General features: G+C 34.8%; 1 protein-coding gene across 44 annotated transcripts in view; it reads right to left on the bottom strand.

The window, feature by feature from the left end:
- Window positions 1-453: 453 nt before the first annotated feature.
- Window positions 454-20,667, bottom strand: part of IKZF2 (IKAROS family zinc finger 2) — a 187,841-nt gene continuing 167,627 nt past the window's right edge. For 37 of the 44 annotated variants that reach the window (XM_070070240.1, XM_070070241.1, XM_051849150.2 and 34 more), the window contains 2 exons: window positions 14,285-14,428; window positions 454-8,741 (listed from right to left, as the gene is read on the bottom strand). In XM_070070240.1, the coding sequence (XP_069926341.1) occupies window positions 8,017-8,741; window positions 14,285-14,428 (869 nt within the window). In that variant the 3' untranslated portion in view covers window positions 454-8,016. The remainder of the gene's footprint in view (window positions 8,742-14,284; window positions 14,429-20,667) is intronic. The other 7 variants (XM_070070255.1, XM_070070252.1, XM_070070251.1 and 4 more) reach the window with 1 other exon arrangement.

Below are 20,667 nucleotides of genomic sequence, written 5' to 3'. Positions count from 1 at the left end.
TGTGTGGCTTGTGTGGTGGTAGCACATTGTGGTTGGACAATCTGTGACTTAATCCTTAATGATCTGTTGGTCTGACTGCTAAGAAATGCTTCCCAGTGTGATATCAGCCATTACTGGGACCACTTTTACAAGTGTGCACTGTGGAACAAGTCACAGTGTTCTCTCCTCAGGTCTCATAGGCTATGACTTTCCATACCTCTTACAATTGTCTGACGGGGACAATTATCTGAAGAGCAGAGCAGTCATCTTTAACAAGTCATGGAATACTTTTTTCTCTGTTCTGGTGGACTACGTAGCAATGAGGGAGACAGCTCAGATCGCGTGTTAAATCTGCAACCGGAACTATGATGCATCCCCACCGGGGATGGGAACTGAGATGAGCCTGCTACTGGTCCATGGGTTAGTGTTTTGTATTTGGAAAACGTGTTTGCGTACAGAATTTTCACCAGAAAGTTTTTATAGCAAATATTTTATGTCAGAAGTTTATTTTATTGGTAAAATATTAAATAATATACAGAATTAAAAACTGCACTTACACTTCTGAGAAGAAATAAATCTTGGACAAATTATATGCTTGTTCCTGAGATTCCCTAAATTTATTCCAGTAGCTGTGCACTCAGACAGTACAAACCTTTATAATATAATCCTTTTCACAAAGTATTACAAAGTTTCTGCAGCTTCTTTAGTTTATACACACATACAGACACACACTCACACATGCATATACAACACTCATACACATACACAGTACCCACATACATGCACAAAACATGTATGTGTGCATATTAAAAACAAAGAAAATACAAGTCCCATATTTTAGTCTGCAGTGATAAAACTGTTTAGCGGAGGTCTCCAAATCAGTATATAGCAGAGTGACTTGTCACACGGCTGCAAAGACTGTTTCAATATTTCCATAGTAAACCTCATTTTCTGAGGTATAGTATTTGAGCCTTAAAAAAACTACATTACACTGAGTGAACCTGACATACAAGGTCTGGAATTTTAATTTTACATATATATTTATATATATTTCTGTTTAAACAATAGTTTTTATTTCCCCAAATTATTAGTTTGAAAAAAAATGAGGTTTACTGGTTTGACCTATTTTTTTTTTTTTGCTTCTAAAACTCAAAACATCCTAGAAACTGTCAAGCAATTAGTCTTTAAAATAGTCTAATTACCTTTGGTATTGTTAAAGAAAAATATTCTAAAATGGCCAAGACACATACTATACAAATGCAGTAACTGCCTTTAAAAGAAATGCCAAAGAAATGTTCTCTTTTAACAAAATGTGTATTTACATTACAGCAGTTTTACTACAGGAGTACAGGTATAGAAAAGGAAATCCAGCACACTACATATAAATATGTATGATACGAAAAATACTTTTTAACTTAAATTTGTATGAAAACAGGACAGTTCCAAATATTTTAAAAAAATTTTTCTTCAATAAGTGATGTGTTTAAAATTGAGCTAAGTGCTTTGCTTTTATTTAAGTTCACTTTCAAAAAGAGAATGAAATAAAAATATTAAATATTAGGTTAATTTAGAGCTCTGGTCGAAAGGCCTAAGAAAATTCAGTCTGTAAGAATTTCAACTTTAGGACACATTGCTCAGGCAAAAGTTTACTAATTTCAATGGAAATGTAGCCTAAATAGATGCCATGAGATTAGAACAGTGGTTTCCATATCTGATCTTTTGACTGGGGAGTGTTTTTCACTTTGCTTCTTGTATCCTTTAACACACATCCTATGATCTGAAAGAGTTTCCTTTTGTCATTAGCTAAAGAGTAGGTCAGAAAAGAAAAAAAAAATCACCATAGTTTTAAGACTTTAAGGGGGGTATTGCACTTGTACAGAAAGAAAATAGTATCTTTTAAACTTAATAGTAGAAACAATCACTCTGGGGTTGCAAATAACAAATGGTCTAAAAGGTCCAACTATTAAGAGCAAATAGGTGGCCTGGAGACCCCCTCCAAACCTGGAATAATTTACAGTAATGTTAAAGCATTTTTCTCCAGTGGGGAGAAAATTAAGACTCTTTGCTTTACAACTTTAACGTCTTTTAAAATACTTCCAAAAAAAGATCATCTAATCACTCATGCCAAACATTTTCAGAAGAAAGCCAAACCAGAATGCAAATCCCACAAAAAGGAAGGCAAAAATACCATAATAGGTTCATATAACCTCTGGATTCATAATTTAGTACCTAATGTTGGAAAGTGAAAGTCACGTGTGGGTTATATAGCTTATTATTTTTAATCCAACCACTTCTCTTTTTAATATAAAATTACACTTGAGTATAAAAATATGTCAGCAGATTACACAGCCAACAACAATCACAAACAAAAAATTAAGACATAAGAAATGAATGAATTGGAAATTAGAGTTGACCTAACCTTCAAACTAGTGGGAGGAGGTGAGATAAAGACATCCAGAGACATTTATGAGAGACTGACAGAAGAGAGAGAGGTAGGGGCAGAATTTACAAAATTTAGGAAGCGACAACAGAGAGATTTGTTTACATACAAGGGGAAGTGACCTTTGTTCAAAATCTGAGAGTGCCTGACAAATTTTTTCTAATCACTGTTTCAGAATTTGAACTACTTAAAAAAAGCCCAAGAATATACAACAAAAACCAAAACCCAGATTTTTTCCCTTGTTACAGTGTATTCATTTTGTAAAAAATCCATTTCTAGGAAATTAAAGTCCTGATAAGTGCATAGTAGGGGATTCAGTGACCTCCACCCGTTCAAGAAGCTTTTCTTACTGTATGTCACTTGAGGTAAGCTGAGGGCCCTGTTCACGGCACACTGGCTTATTTGTACCTATATGAAGTTATATGCTGCGCTTTATGTGGCTTAGCAGAGGGCCTCTGAATTTTATATTTTATTCACAATAAAAAGGATATCTTAAAAAACTAGTCATTCATGTACCACTCTTGAGTATGGGACAAGGGTTAATTCACAACCAATTTATACAGAAAATTTACAAATGCAATGTTATGGGAGAAAAACCCCAACAACAGAATTATGAACTTATTTCTAAGAGTGCACGTGAAAAATATTCACAAACTTACAGTACAGCAAGATAAAACTAAAAAGCTAGAAATAGAATGTTACATAAAAACATTATGGAGATTCCAAAATTTTAGGTTTCTGCAATAATGTAAAAATATTCAAGGTATCATTTTTGGCCTAGCAATACACTATGATAGAAACACTAGCATATCACAGCTTCTTGGTCACAGGACATTTGCTTTGTAGAACAAGCAGCTCATTTTTAAAAAAGCTGTCATATCCTAACACATCCATCGCAAGTAATACACAATCATGGTACGAAACCATGTGAGATTTTGCTTTGGAGAATAGCAATGTGATATGACTGTTCATTTTGTTTTGTTCAAGGATTATTGTTTTTTTTTACATTGTTCCATGAAACATTAATAGATTACATGATAGAGGTTCCAGGACTAGAAAAACACTAGTCTGGAGATGAAAATCCCAGACAATACTGTATTTTATTGACCAAAAATTCCACTAATAAATCCTTGTGTGATACAGAACTTATTTTTCCTTAAAACAAAATGAAAATATGTACCATAATTAAGTTCACAGCTAAAATTTCACTGTACCTTATATTTTACCTGCATTTTCTTGTAATGGTATTCAGAAATACTATCAAACTTAAAAAGGTATTAAAATCTGGTTTCAAGATTTCCTTTGAACAGCCAAGCTGAAAGTTTCTGTATTGGAAATCGCTTTAACAGTTTTGCCATAAGAACACCAAGATGAGTTCTATAGTACTCAATTTTAAGTGATTTTTAAAAATACACAATAAAAGTGTTGTAGAGCTACAACAGCTAACCAACACTCTCAATGCATTTTAAAAAGGCACCAATATAAAAACTTTTTATACGTATTTAATACATTAAATCCAAGATTTTAAGAGACCAGTTACTGTATATTTTAATTATTTTGCAGAAACTGGAGAATTAAAAATATTCTAACATAACTTTCATATATACAAGCTTCAATTTCACCCCTGGCCCCACACTTTTTTTTTTTTTCTTTTGGATTTGGGGAATTTTGTTTTAGAATAATCTTCATATACTTAGTACTTATAATATATAAAATATAAATGAAAATGAGCACGAATGTTACTTATCCCTTTCTGTAAAATGACTAATCCAAAGTTAAAAAAAAAATAAAAAAGAGGAACCAGTACATCTTCCAGTGTCAGTGCTGACCTAAAATTAATGGTACAGTTTTTTGTTTGCATTTTTGCTGCCTCTTCTGCTCTTTTTCCACCATAAGAAATCATTTCAGAGAAAAGATGAAATAAGTTTTGGAAAAAAAAATTAAAACTTGATTTTCATTGAAATACTTTGATGGAAATTTTATTAAGCATTTATAAAATACCATAAAGATCTGATGGTTTGTGAGGTATACAGCTGAGGCACAAAAACACAAACAAAAAATTATCAAGATCACTAAAATAGTCTTGTATTTCTCTATTTGCCAACAAGTAAAACTATTCTATATTTTCTTCCTAGTCCACAAGGAATTTATATTTCTTTAAATTTATATCAATCAGTTTTTAATCTTTGTTTCCATTGTTTCATTTTGTTCTAGAAGTAAATAACAATACCCAAGGTTTAGTAGTTGCCACTAGTCCTAAAGGCATACCAGTAACTTCCTTAATATTTCTTAATACAGCCTGGTAAAGTGAACCCACCTAAATGCTCAGGCATTAACTACAATTTTAACTCTTACAACATAGCTGATCACTCTAATTGCTTTAAGAGAATGTATGTGACACACAGACACATAAACTATGATTCACACATATAACTGCCTGTAGATATGTAGGAGAATAACTTCCTACTTTGTAGCCAAATCTAATACTAGTCTCTCATTCTTCAATTTTGTCCCCCTAGAAAATTCCTAATGGAATGTTTCTTCAACTTGAAATCCTTGTCAGTCTGCCTACTAGTCACTTACACTGTTTTGAAAAGCCCAGTTAAATTTTTTTTTTTTTTTTTTTTTTTACAACGGATTAATTACTATTAGAGGCAACATGCCTCTCCAACACAAGCTGGAGATAAAATTCTGGGCAAAATTAGGGCAAAACAATGTGATGAAATTTAATTTTTTTTTTTCTTTTTGCCAGACTAGAAAATATACTGAGTAACCCATTTTCATGTTTCTCAAATACTTCCTGTAATGTGAAATCTCACCTAGATAAACTGGGCATACAACTGTTATGTAAAAGTTGATTTATTTGGTGTCTGACCCTCACATTTATTTTTAGGTTTACCATGTTGCATATTTCCTTTTGTGAAGCAAGAAAATACAGCCATCCAGAGTTTCTCAGAAAGCACTATGTCCACAAAAATTCTTTTTAACCTAGAAATTTGAATCGACCTTGTCCCAATTTTCCTTACCACACTTCTTTCTATTCCTCAAGTCATGAAGCTTAGAAAATACAAGTATACACTTGTAGCAAATATACTTTCATAACTATTAACTCTTTCCAGTAAAATAAATTTCTCAAAAAGATGAAATCAGAGAAAAGGAGAGTGCATTAGTACTGTCTTCACTTGGGAACTACACAACTTTTAGGGCCACCTAAATTCAGTTTCATCCCAGGGCAGGTAGGTACATGATTGTTCATATACTGAAAACAAAATTAAACAGGCAGAAAATTCAAAGATGCTGCCAGCAGAAATTCACACACAGCCAACATTATGAACATACTGACTAGCACTCATATGTTTCCCTAAACTGCTATAAAACATAAAATCATAAATGTTAGAATTATTTACCTTATCCAAAAGGAAAAAAAAATAGCATTCTAATTATTACTGGGGAGACGTTCAGGGAGGTGGGGGAAAAGGAGTCTCAAAACCGTGTTTTACCTTTGAATCAATTGTGTGTTCACAATGCACCAAGGCATTCAGGGGGAAAAAAAAAGGAACAGTTGACATTCTATACACCTCTGTTTTGGTGCATTCTCTTAAATTTGAAAGAAGAGTCTGGAGATTTCTCCAACAGTAATTACAATCAGGACTAGTAAAAGAGAGCTGCATTGTAACCATTTTTACCTAGTTCAGGCTGTGTTAGTGCTTAAAAGTTGTGTAAATAAGCAAATGGTAAACTAGAAAAATGAGTTAAGAGCAGTTTTTGGGGCCTAACTTGCTTCTCTTTCCACTATTCCCTGTTCTTATGACACTGGAGTAAGAAACATCATTTTAGCATTCTATTTAGTGGTCTGTTAGAGCAGTTTTTAACTATTCCACAGAATTCCTGTATTCACAGATAGTTATCAAATAACTCATTGATGGCCAGGCCTGTCCTTCCAAACACAAGTACTGCCTTCCAAGTGTGTTCCCCAAAATTACTCGAATCAGTATCAATCAGTTCTGCCCTCCTCTAATGATGCTGGACTGCAAAGAAAACACAAAGCACCCATGGAAACGAAGTTAAAAGCTGTACATGAAATATGACAACATATATCATGTATGGATTGAGGAAAGGGAAATTTGGTATTAAGGTACTGAGTATTCATTTCTGACAAGGACTTATAGAGCTGAATATTTTTAAAACAGAAAAACTAGGACCTTTGCTTCGGGGTTCTGCCAAGTTCTAGAGTTGATGAAAGGTGAAAGAACTTTGTTGTGTGTCTGTCTGATCTGTTGTCCACTTTACAGGTTACAAAGAAGTTCCCTTGCTTTTGCAGCAGCAGTAGTAAATATTATTATTGAAGAAATACTAGCATAAATAGCCCTAGTTCAATGACCTTGGAAGGGTTCAAGTCACCACATTCAGGTCAAATTAGCAATTGCTCTGAGGAGATTTGGAAAGAAACAGCCTACAGCAAGATTTTTAAGATCTTCCACTCCAAGAGTAAAAGATGAACGAACTATGGAGAGAACACTGGGTGGTCACAGCTTGAAAAAAACAGTGAAAAGAGAAATACCAGAAAAGGGATTTCTAAGTGGGTTTCTCCCCCACCCCACCCCTACTGTTAACCTAATTACATTTTTCTGCTGACTGGTTAACACTGATTAAATGCTGATAAAGTGACAATTGTAAGCACACTTTAAGAAACAAACACATATACTATGCTGCCATCACATCACAATTTTTTAAACTCCCCAATTTATGAAAAGTAGAGTCCCTTCTGGAAATTATTGACTGTCTCTTATTCACTCTTAGACCATATGTTATTCTGAAAACTACATAAAAATACTATTCGTTAAAGGTGTTAAAAGTAAGGCTGCCAGGGTGTCTATAAAATGCCAGTCATCAAAACTATGGAAAACAGTGCTTAAGTTTAGAAAAATAAGATCAGAGGACCTCAGATATGTTGTAGGTGTAACTACCTGTAGTTTAAAAGTTTTGCTGTATGGTACAATGTAAAACATACTGAATTATAAATTCCATAGGGTAAGTAAACATAGAACCCACAAGAACTCAATGCATTCTAGGAGTTATCACTGAAAAATAACAACAACATGTCTGTGTTCCATGATTTCTAAAGAACAAAAAAATCGGTTTACATTTTGAAACAAATTCTTTGCAGAGTATAGTTACTTATACCATTTTAAACTGCCAAAGTTCTATCCAGAAAACTCCTTGCCTCCAATCATAATCCTTGGATATCAGTGGCAAATTAGAATCTCTTAGGTAAATCTATCTGCATCAAATGATTTTGTTTCAAAGCATGATATGCCTTACATCTGTGTGTGGCAGAAATGAACTGCTTTAAATTCCCACCAAATAAACAAGCCAAGATATCAAGAAACAATATTCCCATCCCTTCTCTCTTCTGTTTCTTCCTTACTTTAATTAGGCAGAGCAAATGACATTGTGTCCACAAAATAAAATTATTGACAGTAATAATCTTTCTTAAAAAAGGTATGTCAACATCGGAGGGGAGGTGGGATTGTAAGTGCAGTATTTCTTCATGTGCAGTTCTTTACTTCATAGGGGTCCCTTTGGAATGAAAAGGCCTAGTGGAATGTGTGCTCCCCTCGAACAATGTGTGATGAAAACTCATAACGGTCCTGGCTTCTGTAGCCACAGATGTTGCATTCCAGTGGGTCCCGGTAGCCATGGCAACCCATGTGAATGGTGTACATGACATGGTCTAGGAAAAGAACTCGGCAGTGCTCGCACTTGAAGGCCCTGATCTGTTCTCCTTCTCCATTGAAGACCTTGTAGATGTCCTTCAGAGAGCCCTTAGGAACCTTGGTGGTGTCCAAAGCCTTGACATCCTCCTTCATGTAAGCTGGGCTTTGTTTCCTCTTGGGATTTAAGGCAGGGTTTCCTTGGTAGGACTGGTGGTCATCATGGCTGCTTTCTGAGTCAGTAGAATCCAGGCAGCTATTGCTGGGAGAGGCCTCTCTTTCCTGGGGTCGACTCTTTGGTCTGATGAGAGAGATAGGGCCATCCATGTTGTTTTCATGACTATCAGAGGTTTCCCTGCTAATGGGTCTTTCTATCCTATTTGGATGATAGACCTGAGAATAAGCTGAGCTTATAACCGGGGCCACCTCAGCGATTGTGCTTGGCGGGTGCTGCATCAGAGGGTGAAGGGCCTCAGCTCCAAGGTAGGTGATTGCATTGTTGATGGCTTGGTCCATCATATGAGACTGCATCAGCTCAGCCTCCTTCTCATATGTTAAGTTCATATCAAAATGAATATCTGGGTAACTGAATCGCATGAGCTTTTCCCCTAAAATGGAGAGGGAGAGATAATAGAACAATATTTAGTGATGGGCTAAAAAATATGAAAAAGTATAAAGTTAATCACCTCAATTCTATAATAAAACACATTTTACTCTTCAGATCAAGTATTTGTACTCTTTATTTCTACTGAGACTCAAAGATACTCTTAACATGAAAGGATTAGTAAGAAAAAGTTCATAAAGTATTATTGTTACAATGCCATCACAAGAATGCATCCAGTGTGAAAGGTGTGAGTTTGTCTTATTTTCATTTTCTACTAAAATTCTCATTTGAATAGAGCTCAGGACCATAGGAAAAGGAATAAATACAGGTGGAAATAAATCAGAAACTGTTTTTTTTTTTCATATTTCAGACACAGTGACTAAGTTTCAAAAATCATAAAAGCAAGGGAGGTCTGGTTATAACTTATTGTCCCTTCATTGTATATAGGCTGAATTTGGCAAATTTAGCTTCTATTTTGGAAGAAAATCATAGAACTGATATATGTTATTCTGTATAAATTTTAAAAGTTGGTATTAAATTACCTTTAAAAAATTCTATCACTTGATAAAATGAATGAAATACCAAACTATTTAAAAATAGTACTCATTTCCAAAAAGACTTGCTCATAAACTTGGAAAGTCATATGTTTTGGTTTTTACTGCTTACTCATTTCCACCATATATCATTCTTATTCAGAAATGCTGGTATTGTTAGTTTTCCATATTTTTTCTTGACTGAAGTATGTTTGTAGTTTTTCCTTTAATATTTACTTCAATAAACGTAATTTTGCTTTAACATAATTCCTGAATATTAACAATAAAAGAGTTTTGGTTTAAAATAGGAAGAGGTAATTTTAATTTTTCTCCAGATATGGTCATATCTAGACAAAATATTTCATTTTTAAAAATTCTGCCACCAAACCAATGTGATCCAATTATTTACCCTGCTAAAATGTTACAGATAAATGCTTCTTAAATGCTTCTTCAAAGATTCATGGAAAGTGTGTATTATGCAGAAAAAAACTATGCATAGCTGTCAAAATAATTTTCCATAAACTTGCTGAAGCCCACATGGACTTGTTATAAATGTTTAGTATGTTGTGGTGGTGGAAAGCACATTTGGATAGTTAGTATTATTTCAGATTTACAGAAATGGTCTTAATATGAGATCGGCATAATGACTGGAATAATGACAACTGAAGAAAATAATGGTGAGAATTATCTCATGGTACCCAATTTACAATATTGCAGTGTCAAGAATTTTAAAGTTAAGCTAAATAAACCTGATCTATATTTTCTAAAAGCTCACAGTTTAACAAAATGACAGCAACTTAAGAATCATTTAGAATATAGTGTTATATGTGCTATGGGATCAACTAAGAGCAATATTTAACTCACACTCAGGGAGTGAAGAAAGACTGCTTGAGGAAGTGGTATCACGAATAAGAATGTGATGGTAAACATCACCCAAGTAAAGAAATATGGAATTGGAACAGGCGGGAGAAAGGCTTGGAGGCAAAATAGGATGACTTATGAGTAAGGAATTACTGTATTTCAATACAGGATAGAGTAGAAACAAATGAGAAAGGAGAGTCCAATAACACAGAACAAAATTAAGACAATGCTCCATTTTACAGCTAAGGAATTTTATTCTGAGAGTAACAAGGATTGAAAAGATTAAATAGGGAGGTACCCTGTTATTCATTTGCAAGAGGGTTTAGGAAGTCTTTGGCTGTAGAGGTCATGGTGGCCAGAACTAACTGTAGTGGTAGTAGAGAAAAGTTGATGAAATGTAGAGAAACTTAGAACATAGAGTTGCTAGGCTTGATGATTATCTAGATACACAGATGAGAAAGAGAAAGAAGCATAAAGTCCTGGCTTCTGATCTTCAAAACTTAGTGGAAGACAATGAGATAGAAAAGATGATAAATTCAGACTGGGGACACAATGAGTAATTGCCGTGTCCAGTAAATACTTAGTGTGTCAAACTCAGGAGAGAGATCTGGGCTTATGATATAGATGTAAGAATCAGCAGTTGATAGAAAACAACTCCTGAAGCTGTGGAAATAGATTTCACCTAGGCACAAGTGAAATATGAAGAAGAGAGGGTCAAAAATACAACGTGGAAAGCATTCTTATGCCGACTCACAGACCAGAGCAAGTAGGATGCTTGCACTAAGCACCATGTTTAGAAAGCCCTGGACTTGCTCTTCATGGAATAAGTAGTTTGTAGGGCCAAGGGAACAGGCTGATACTCTGGGTTCTAAGACCCCTAGAATCCCTTCACCATATGGCTCTGAGCCTCATTCCAGAATCTGAACAGTCTTATCCCTGGGGTCCATCTTCCTGAGTATCAACTGTGCTACTGGTGAGCACATAAATAAGCCTGGAGTGCAGCCAAGATACTACTCTTTGTGTACTGTATGTGGGGTGCAATGTAAAAAGGACTTGGATATGCAGGCCTACACATATATGTGAGAGGCCCTTTTCTGTAATGGACAGAAACAGGAACTGGGCCTAAGAGATATCTGTAGGTCAGAGTCTGCATGGAATTTGAGGAATTCTATATTTATTTAAATTTAGCCTTAAGGTGGGATGGTAGAACATAGGTTTTCCAGCTTGATTTATAATAATAAAATATTTAGGCATATGAATGGGAAATAAGGCCATTAAGACTGAGAAGGAGATGTCAGAGAAGCTGGAAGAAATGCAAGAGAGATCAATGCCATACAAACCAAGGAAGGAATGTGTTTCAAAAAGAAATGACCATTCGGTAGAGGCAAATTCTCTCTAGGAGTTTTGTAAGATATATGTAAAAAAATGTCCATGGGACTTGGCGCTACAAAACCTAGTGGTGATCCCATGAGGATAGTTTCAGTGGGGCATGGGAAATGAATAGAAAGAAGAAATCTTTAAACAATTCCATCTTTGAGAAGAAAGAAAGATGTGGTAGTGGCTAGAAGGAGATCTAGATTTGAGAAAAGGTTTTTTTTTTTTTTTAATTAGGAGAGTTTATCACATAAAATGCCAATAGGAAAATGATAATAGAGGGTAGAAGTTAAAAAAATAAGTGAGGAAGAGGAAAAGTAATAATGTGAAGTCTTTGGGAGGCCAGGAGAGGAAGCTTCCAGGGTAAAAAAGCAAAAATTGACCTTAATCAGTAAAGGGATACTCTTTCATTGAAAGAAGGAAAAAATGAACAAAGTTATTTGTTTGAATACACACAGATTGGCGATATTCCATTGAAATGATTAGTTTGATTGAAAGTTGGATATAAGATCAAGAAGGAATGAGATACCATGTTTGTGCAAAGTAGAGAAAGGCTAAAATGGTCGTTGGGGGAGTAAGAGAGAAGATTGTATAGGGTTGGGTTAAAGGGGCACTTCTATATAGCATGGATGGGTCACCTGGTATTTGAGTTCAATTATTTGTATTAACTTATAAGGCCATGGATTTTCTCCAGAGTTACTAGCAACTGAGATATAAATATGGAAAAAAAAAAAAGCTTAGTTTGCCTGATGAGAAAGAAGGGGTTTCACTACTGACAGGCAGTAAGACAAGAGTCAGGAATATCAACAAGAGAATGGCAGAAGTGATAAGCCATGGAATCTAAGCCAGAGGAACAGCCAAATATATCTGTAAAATGTTCGGGGATCATTGGCCTGAGGAGTTGGTAATGTCAAACAGTATTTAAGGGACATGTGAAAAGGAATTTATGATGAGTGTGGAATGATGATTTTCTTTTGTTTTGTTTTGAAAGCATTCATTGGAGTAGTTATTGTTTATTTTGATTCTATTCTAGTAACATATTATAAAGAAAAAATTCTCTCAGATTCTTTTTTTAAAAAGTCATTATTTTAGAACCATACTGTAGTTTTCTAAAACTTTGTCCCTGTTTTGTAAGGAATTCAAGAAAATCAAATTGAGAATAGCCTCTGTAAATCATAGGAAACATGAAAAAAAGTAACAAAGAGATTTTATGAATTTAGTTAGATTTATACAATACATATACATCCATAGTCATCTTTAAAAATGAACTATATTTTTCTTTTTTTAATGGCTATCCATAAACAGGAAGAAATAGGGACATAAAAATGTTCTGCTAGGGTTGAAGGGTAGGCCTTTGAGGCTCACCTCAGGGGCCTTAAACTGACTTTGTATGAACTATGATCATTAGAGTCCTCTTCTAGCTTTCTTTCATTGAATTCTCAACAAATTCCTCCAGCTAGTCTGAAAGTGATAATTTTGGTGATTAGTTAGTTCATCAGCTTTAGTCTGAAAGAACATTTTCTCTGTTTTTTGTATTAAAAATGTTTTATTATCCTTTCATCCCTGAAATAACCCAAGAAAATATTTTCTACTAATCATCATTCAATCAGGATATCCCATAATGCTTTCTGATACTAGAATGTGAGAAGTTTTATATATTTTTTTCTGATACTTCTTGTCATATATTGTCTGTAAGAACAGATATTACATACACAATGAATGAAATTCTTTAATGGTTTTCTTTCTATTGAATCTTTGTTATTCATACATGGCTTTAAAAAAAGATACTTGCTGTATCCTCAAAGACACTTCATAACTTACAGCACACATTCAAAATGATGCCAACATGGGTCTATCAAAGGGCATCTAAGGGTTTGGAAATGAAAAAAGAAAGTTTAAATATATGATATTTAATCTACTAAACATCATAAACTGGATGCAAAAACAAAGATCAAAATAGAAAATAGAGTCCCAACTATGAAACATCTTGAATATAGGATTCTACAGTATTTTTTTTCTTTTTAAGATTTGTTTTATTTATTTGAAAGGCAGAGTTAGAAAGAGGGAGAGAGAGAAGGAGAGGAGAGAGAGAGAGAGTGCCATCTGCTAGTTCACTCCCCAAATGGTAGCAATAGCCAGGCTGAGCTAGGCTGATGCCAGAAGCCAGGAGCTTCTTCTGGATCCCTACATGGGTGCAGGGGCTCAAGTACTTTTGGACTGTCTTCCATAGCTGGATCAGAAGTGGAGCAGCTGGGATTTGGACTGGTACCTATATGGGTGCCGGCACTGCACGCAGTTGCTTAACCTCTATGCCACAGCACTTGTCCCTCTATATTAGTTTTTTAAACAGAATTTAAAACAATTTTTCTTAATTCTAGAACAAATACTAAAAGAATATCATGTAAAGAAAACAGTTAAAAATTTGGCACTAATGCAAATTTAAAAACAGATACAAAACTGACCCAATAGGGTTGGCCAATTCCCCTATGCATTATTATTTTTAAAATAAATTACACTTAGTTTTTACATGCTATTTCATTTTGTATAACATTACATTTTAAGATGGTGACTTAATTACTGCCAGTCTTTATTTTTAAAGATGTGCTCGTGCCTAAGGGTATGTGTGTGTGTGTGTGAGTGTGTGTATGTGCAAGTGTACACATATGAGATGAGTATTTTATGAGCTAAAATACATCATATATATTTCTAATACATGGGAAGTTAATGTTTTCCAAATAAAATGACCTTGTAAAGAGACAAAAGCATCTGTAACGCTTACCCACAAACTTTTGTGGAGTGGAGCTTTTACGTTTTCCCATATTCCCTGTGAGCTTCTCCATGACAGCAGGTCTCTCAAAAGGCACCAGAGAAATATTGTTGTCCATAATAGGCTCTTGTTCCTTACAATCTTCCATAGGAGGTACTATATAAAACCACATAAAAATGCATTCTGATAATGTCTTCAACATTTTGTAAGATACAAAGTTGGATTTGCCATCTAAATACAGGTTATAAAAACATTATCCAGTATGCTTGAATAAACTAAGTAGAAAGAGTAAACTTTGGTGTAAAAGGATATTCTGATTTTACATATACACATGGGATCTGTTTTTATCTGAATCTCTCTCAGATCAATGATTTAAATCATTGCCACTTTTGGTGGCAACACATTCATCTGATTTCTCATCTTATTCCTCTGTAAGTGTTTTTAACATTGATTAAAATCAATAATACTTTAGCACTTCATTATTTCCAAGGCTTTTGGAGTTCAGTTTTTTGAAAACAAGTAAATCTTGTTTTGGAGGAAAACTTAAACACAGACTAGCACCACAATAGTTAAGCATTTTTTCCACTCCCACTTTTTTCTGCAGCAGATTTTCTATTTGATGAGCTGTTAGCTCTATTGGCAGTGCTTAAATACCTGCGTAAAGCAGCCTTCATAAGGAGATCCAATTTTGAACATGTCTATGCATAGTAAACTGTGGCAGCTTTATGATCGTAATTTATTTTAAAACAGTTCTTCAGTAGAATACAAGAATCTATTTCCAAATTGGCACACTGGCTCACTAAACAACTGCTTTAATTCATCTGACATAAACTCTCCAATGCTGCTCTTTCTTTATCTCATTTGTTTAAGTTCTATGGGATAATACGTTAGCCTTTAGATACCAACATTAGATACTGACATTCACATAGACAAAGAATTTTTAAAAGTTGCTTTTGAGTAGAAATACTTTCTTAGGATGTTTAGAGATAGGGTAATATCTCAGAAAGATCAGATCAGCAAATTAAAACCAATGCTTGTTCACAAGAAACCTAGTTTATTAGTTTTGATTGCTGTTGCTTTCTCCAGTTGTACTTGTGCCAGTACTGTTTGGAAATCTAAAGACTTGATGTTGGATATCTTCACTTGTTCAGCAGGCACTGTAAAATGATGGACTCTAATCCATTGATTTCTATAAGACAGTCCCACTGTGTAAAATAGAATATACTCTCATTTAAGGGGAACCTGCAGACGGACATTAGAATAAAATGGAAAGCAAGAGATGAAGGTTAAGAAAATCAAGTACACAATTCAGGTGATGAATTTAATAGCAAATGCAGGCTGCTGATTCTGAAGAAAGGAAAAACAGCAGCAAAATTATTTCCTAATTTGGAGTTGTTTAAAGGAATCAACATTCAATCTAAGTGTTTGCTAAAGTAGTGAATGAGTCAAAAAAAATTTAACATCTAATTTTAATAAGAGGTCCTCTGCCTATGAATAGCAAAGGATTCCACAACTTCTGAGTATTAAATTTGGAGAAACAAATTCTAAGATGAGATTTAGTAACACTTAGGTTATTTTCTGCACTGATATAATTCACGATATATCCAAGTGTGAAAAGTATGTCCCAAGATACATAAAGCTTTATATTCTCTTTTAAAAAACTAGAAATAATACTTAACAGAAAAGGATTTCAAAAGAAAAGAATTTTAAAAAAATGAAGAATGGCCATAGTATTCAGATAAGAGAGACTGTGGGAGATAGAATGGTAGAAATGATGTGGTGGGAAACTGGGTACTTGGATGCAGATTATAGTCAAAACTAACTTTTCTTTTGCACAGTAGATTCACAGGCATTTACTATATTATTAAAGATAACTATACAATTACAAAACAGTCCATGCATTGGCCAAAGATCAAGACCCAAAGTGAGAATTTGGAAACAAATAGTTCTAAAGTTTACTTAAAAAAAAAAGAAAGAAAACTGGTTAACAGGATTTACCCCCTCTCCTTGAATATGCTAATTAGTTCTCAAATGAGTAGTTAAAACTTGGCAGTTTTTGCTCTAAGTACCACCCTGAATTTTCATATTTGCACACATTTAAAACTCAAAACGAAACCTGGGTGTGGGAACTGTCTCACGCCACATCCACCTCAATTCAGATGATCTGTCCCAAGTTCAATGAAGCTCATGTGAACTGAAAACAATAGGTCTGGCAGAGTTTTGTCTGACTTTTTTCCAACAACTCTTTACATGCTAAAAAATCTTGTTTCTACCATACTGGCGATAACTACTTACACATACTAGATGCTAACTACTGTTTTAAAGATTTGCATGTCATAATTTGTTTAACTCTTTCAACAACCCCATGAAATATGTGCCACTACCATTTTTACATTTCATATGGGGAAACAAAGACCCAGACATTTTAAGTAATTTCCTCATGGTTTACATCTAGCTAATAGAGATGTCGTTAGTAAGAGGTCTACCTCCAAAGCCTGGGCTCTTAGCTCTTAACCACTATGCTATCCTATTATTTGTATTTTTAGCACTGCCTTTTAATACACCAGTTTGACATATCTGTAAGATCTATCATTGGGGAAAAGACCTGATTTTATCCACCCCCCAACTATGTAACTAATTTTTTTTTTTTTTTGCTTTGATGGATCTGAGTTCTACTCATAGAACTGTTTCTGAATAAATAGTGCTTAAAACACAAAATTTTGTTAGATATCTCAATACTGCACTAATCACCTCGTGAAGCATTTACCTATGCTAGAGACACAGCAATGTGCTGGCTTCACTTGTTTGAGCAAATTTCGTTAGTGAACATCTTACTTGATCTTATTTTTGAAGTTGTCACCAGGACAAAAATATATTTATATTTGCCTTATATCCTTATCTTATATTAGGAAATCATAAAAGCATAAGAGTATTCCTAACATATCATTTTTTAAACCAAATAATCCATACAAAATTCAAATACTAAGAAGAAAAAGTAAGGGAAATGGAGTGGGTTTGCCCTCTGGACAGGAGAGGCCAGGGTACCCCCATACACATGTGCAACGGGAGAGAAAATGGAGGAATCTGGAAAACATCATGCTGAGTGAATTAAGCCAGTCCCAAAGGGACAAATATCATATGTTCCCCCTGATCGGTGACAACTAACCAAGCACCAAAAAAGAAACCTGCTGAAGTGAAATGGACATTATGAGAAACAATGACTTGATCAGCCCTCGCCCTGACTGTCGAGTAACAACTTAATACTTTATCCCTTTTAGTATTTTTTTTTGTTCTATTTAATACTATTGGTTGAACTCTTTAAAAAAATTACAAAAACAAAGACCTTTTCACTTTTCTTGACTTCTGCTGAAATTTTCTCTGATTTCTGTGAAATCACTCTTCTTGTTACTACCTCCTTTAAACTCACATTCATGACTCCCCCCATCACCAATTCTGGGGTGCTTTTGCTCTTGCAAATGTCTCACTATACACTTAGTCATGTTGAATTCTGCTATGGTTTGGATATAATTTATTCCTCCAAGGTTCATGTACTGTAAGCTTGGTAGTCAATTTAATGGTATTGAAAGGTGGGTAGAACCTTGGAGAGGTAGGGCCTAGTAGAAGGTTGATTTAGTTACTGAGGTCATAGCCCTCAGGAGAGACTTGATGCCAGTCTGGCAGAGTGGGTAGTCTTGCAGGAACAGATTAATTCCTGAAAGAGTAGATTGTTATAAAAGAATGAACCTGGTCTTTCCCTACTCTCTTGTTTACCTTCATGCCAAGTGACATCTCCTATCTCCCCAAGCTCACTTGTGCTGCTGCCATGTGTTACTATCCACCACGAAGATCTTACCAGAAGCCATTGCCACTGCCATGCTCCTTGGCCTCCAAAGCCATGAGTCTAAATAAGCCTCTTTTCCTTATAAAGTAACAGCCTCAGGTATTTTGCTATAACAACACAAAATAGACCAGGACACCTTCTAAAAACCCATTACTTCAGGCTATTATGTATATATTGATGCCTCCCACATTTTTTATTTCCTTCCCAGAACCCTCTCAAGAACTTGAGCTTTGTATATTCAGCTTCCTTCTAGACAGTTTTTATTGGCTGGCTTACAGGCACAAAGAGATAATGTGTTCAAAAACTGAAATTGTCATTTTCCTCCACAAACTTTCTTCTATTATCTTTCTTATCATTCTATTATCTTTCTTATCTTCTATTATCTTTCTTCACTTATCTAACCTTTCTGAATGTTCCAGGCTACTTAACCCACCTTGATCACTGTGACAATCTCCTACTTGGTCTACTTGCCTCTTGACTTCTCTGATCCACTTCCCATATTTCCAGCAACAAAATGTAAATCTAATCTTGTCTTTTTAGAACAAAGTACAAAATTCTTTGCTTAGCACAACAGGTTTTTGATATTCTGTCCAGAGTCTATTTCTCTAGTATTATCACCTTTTGGTTTCTCTCATCCTTACCATCTGGGCTCCAAGGACACAAAGGTATTTTATTATCCTTAATTGTCCATGCTGTTTTAGCTGTCTATTTCTTCCAAAGTTCATGAAAAAATGGAATTGAAATATAAGTTTATTTTGGTGCAAAAGTTTTTAAAATTCATGCATAAATTTTTCATAATATGCATTTCCATAAACTTTTTGAAGACTCCCCATAATAGCTTGCTGTTTTTGCCTTTCAAAAACAGCTCCAATGTAACTTTTCCTGGAAACGCTTCTTGGACAACCAGTCTGATTTGTACTGCTTATTATGCGCAGTTTCAATGTTTAGACTTCTGGGTTATTTCTTCAAATAGGTAGTAAATAACCTTAAGGATTATGTTTTGACTTTGTGTCTCTAGTACCTTTTGTGATGCAAGACAGATGTAATATTCAGCCGAGGTTTAATGAATGACATAACGAAGTCAATGTTTTCACCCAATGGAAATGAATCAAAAACCTTACTAGAAAGTTGGCAAGTTCCCAATTATGCCTCTATTTGTTTGATAAAGAATCACCCTTTCCTGAATAATTTAAACCATAAGCCTAAGAACTTGTCTCAAAGTTGGCTGTTTTACTGATTCACACTTTCATTTTTGTCTTTAGGCAAGGAAGAAAAACGTAATTGCATAATTTGGTTTTAAAATTTTTTCTTTAAGATGAACAGGCTTGGAAAATGAGCATAAAGATAACATTCAAATAAGAATCTGCCACAAAGCCCAGTTCATTGTGATCTTCATTTCCAAAACTGTAAGTCATGAAATTCTTGCCTTTTCCTCAAACCCAATCAAGATTTATAAAATGTTTTATTCAACCTCCTAAATATGTCTTCAGTATGGCATCCTGTTATCTTCTCTTGCCACTGGCTTGTCATCATTTCCTTGGAATTATCACTTCCAGTGTCTCCTCACATCCCACTCCCTACCTCAGGCAGGTACCTATCCCATACTCTACACTGGTGACATTTTTCTTTAGAAGACACAATTTTTTTTCCTTCAGTGGTTCCCCATCAGTTACATTATTAATTGCAAACACTGTACACTGGGTGAGCACAAAAGGTTCTGCCTTTGTACTACAACTTATTTCAGCCTCATCCCTTCTATTCCTCAATGTCTAGAAATCTTGATGTTTTATGTCTCCAAACCTATTCTCTGCCTGGAATTTACATGCTCTGTGTCCTGTTCCATCTATGCAATTTTCTTCAAAAAAAAATTTTTTTTTATTTGAGAAGCAGAAAGAAGGAAAGCGCAGCAGACAGGCAGAGCTCACATTTGCTGGCTCACTCCCTAAATGCTCACAACAGCCTGGGCTGGGCCAGACCAAAACAGGGAGCCAGGAAATCCAAAGAGTATTCCTATATGGGGATCAGGAACCCAACAACTTATTACTGCTCCCTTCCAGGGTCTGCATTAGTAGGAAGCTGGAGTCAGGAGCTAGGGTGGTCACTGAACCCACCAGGTACTATGATATGGGATGTACGCATCCTAACTGCTGGGTTAAATGCCTATTCTCAATTTATGAAATTTCTACTCAGTGCTCATAGGTGGATCAAGCACTGCTTTATACAAGAAGCTTTCTTTGACTTCTCCATACATTGTTAGGTTAGCACTACAGGGAGCTCCTAGACAGTTGTACACACATCTAAACCAGAGCTTTTGTTTCATTTGATTTGATTTTAAAAAGTACCTATTTCCTACCAGACTCTAAGTATATAAAAGAAACTGTTTCCATTTACCTTGATATTCCTAAAATGTTCCATAACTTTGACACACAGTAAGCCCTTGATAAATACTTCCTAAATGAGTAAAAGAATGACTTTCTTCACATGTGTTTTTTTTTTTTTTTTTTTTTTTTTTTTTTTTTTTTTTTTTTTTTTTAACTAGAAGAGTCAATGTGGG

This window comes from Oryctolagus cuniculus, chromosome 3 (genome assembly GCF_964237555.1).
Source record: "Oryctolagus cuniculus chromosome 3, mOryCun1.1, whole genome shotgun sequence".
Taxonomy (NCBI): Eukaryota; Metazoa; Chordata; class Mammalia; order Lagomorpha; family Leporidae; genus Oryctolagus; species Oryctolagus cuniculus.
This window is presented reverse-complemented; position numbering and strand designations above follow the sequence as displayed.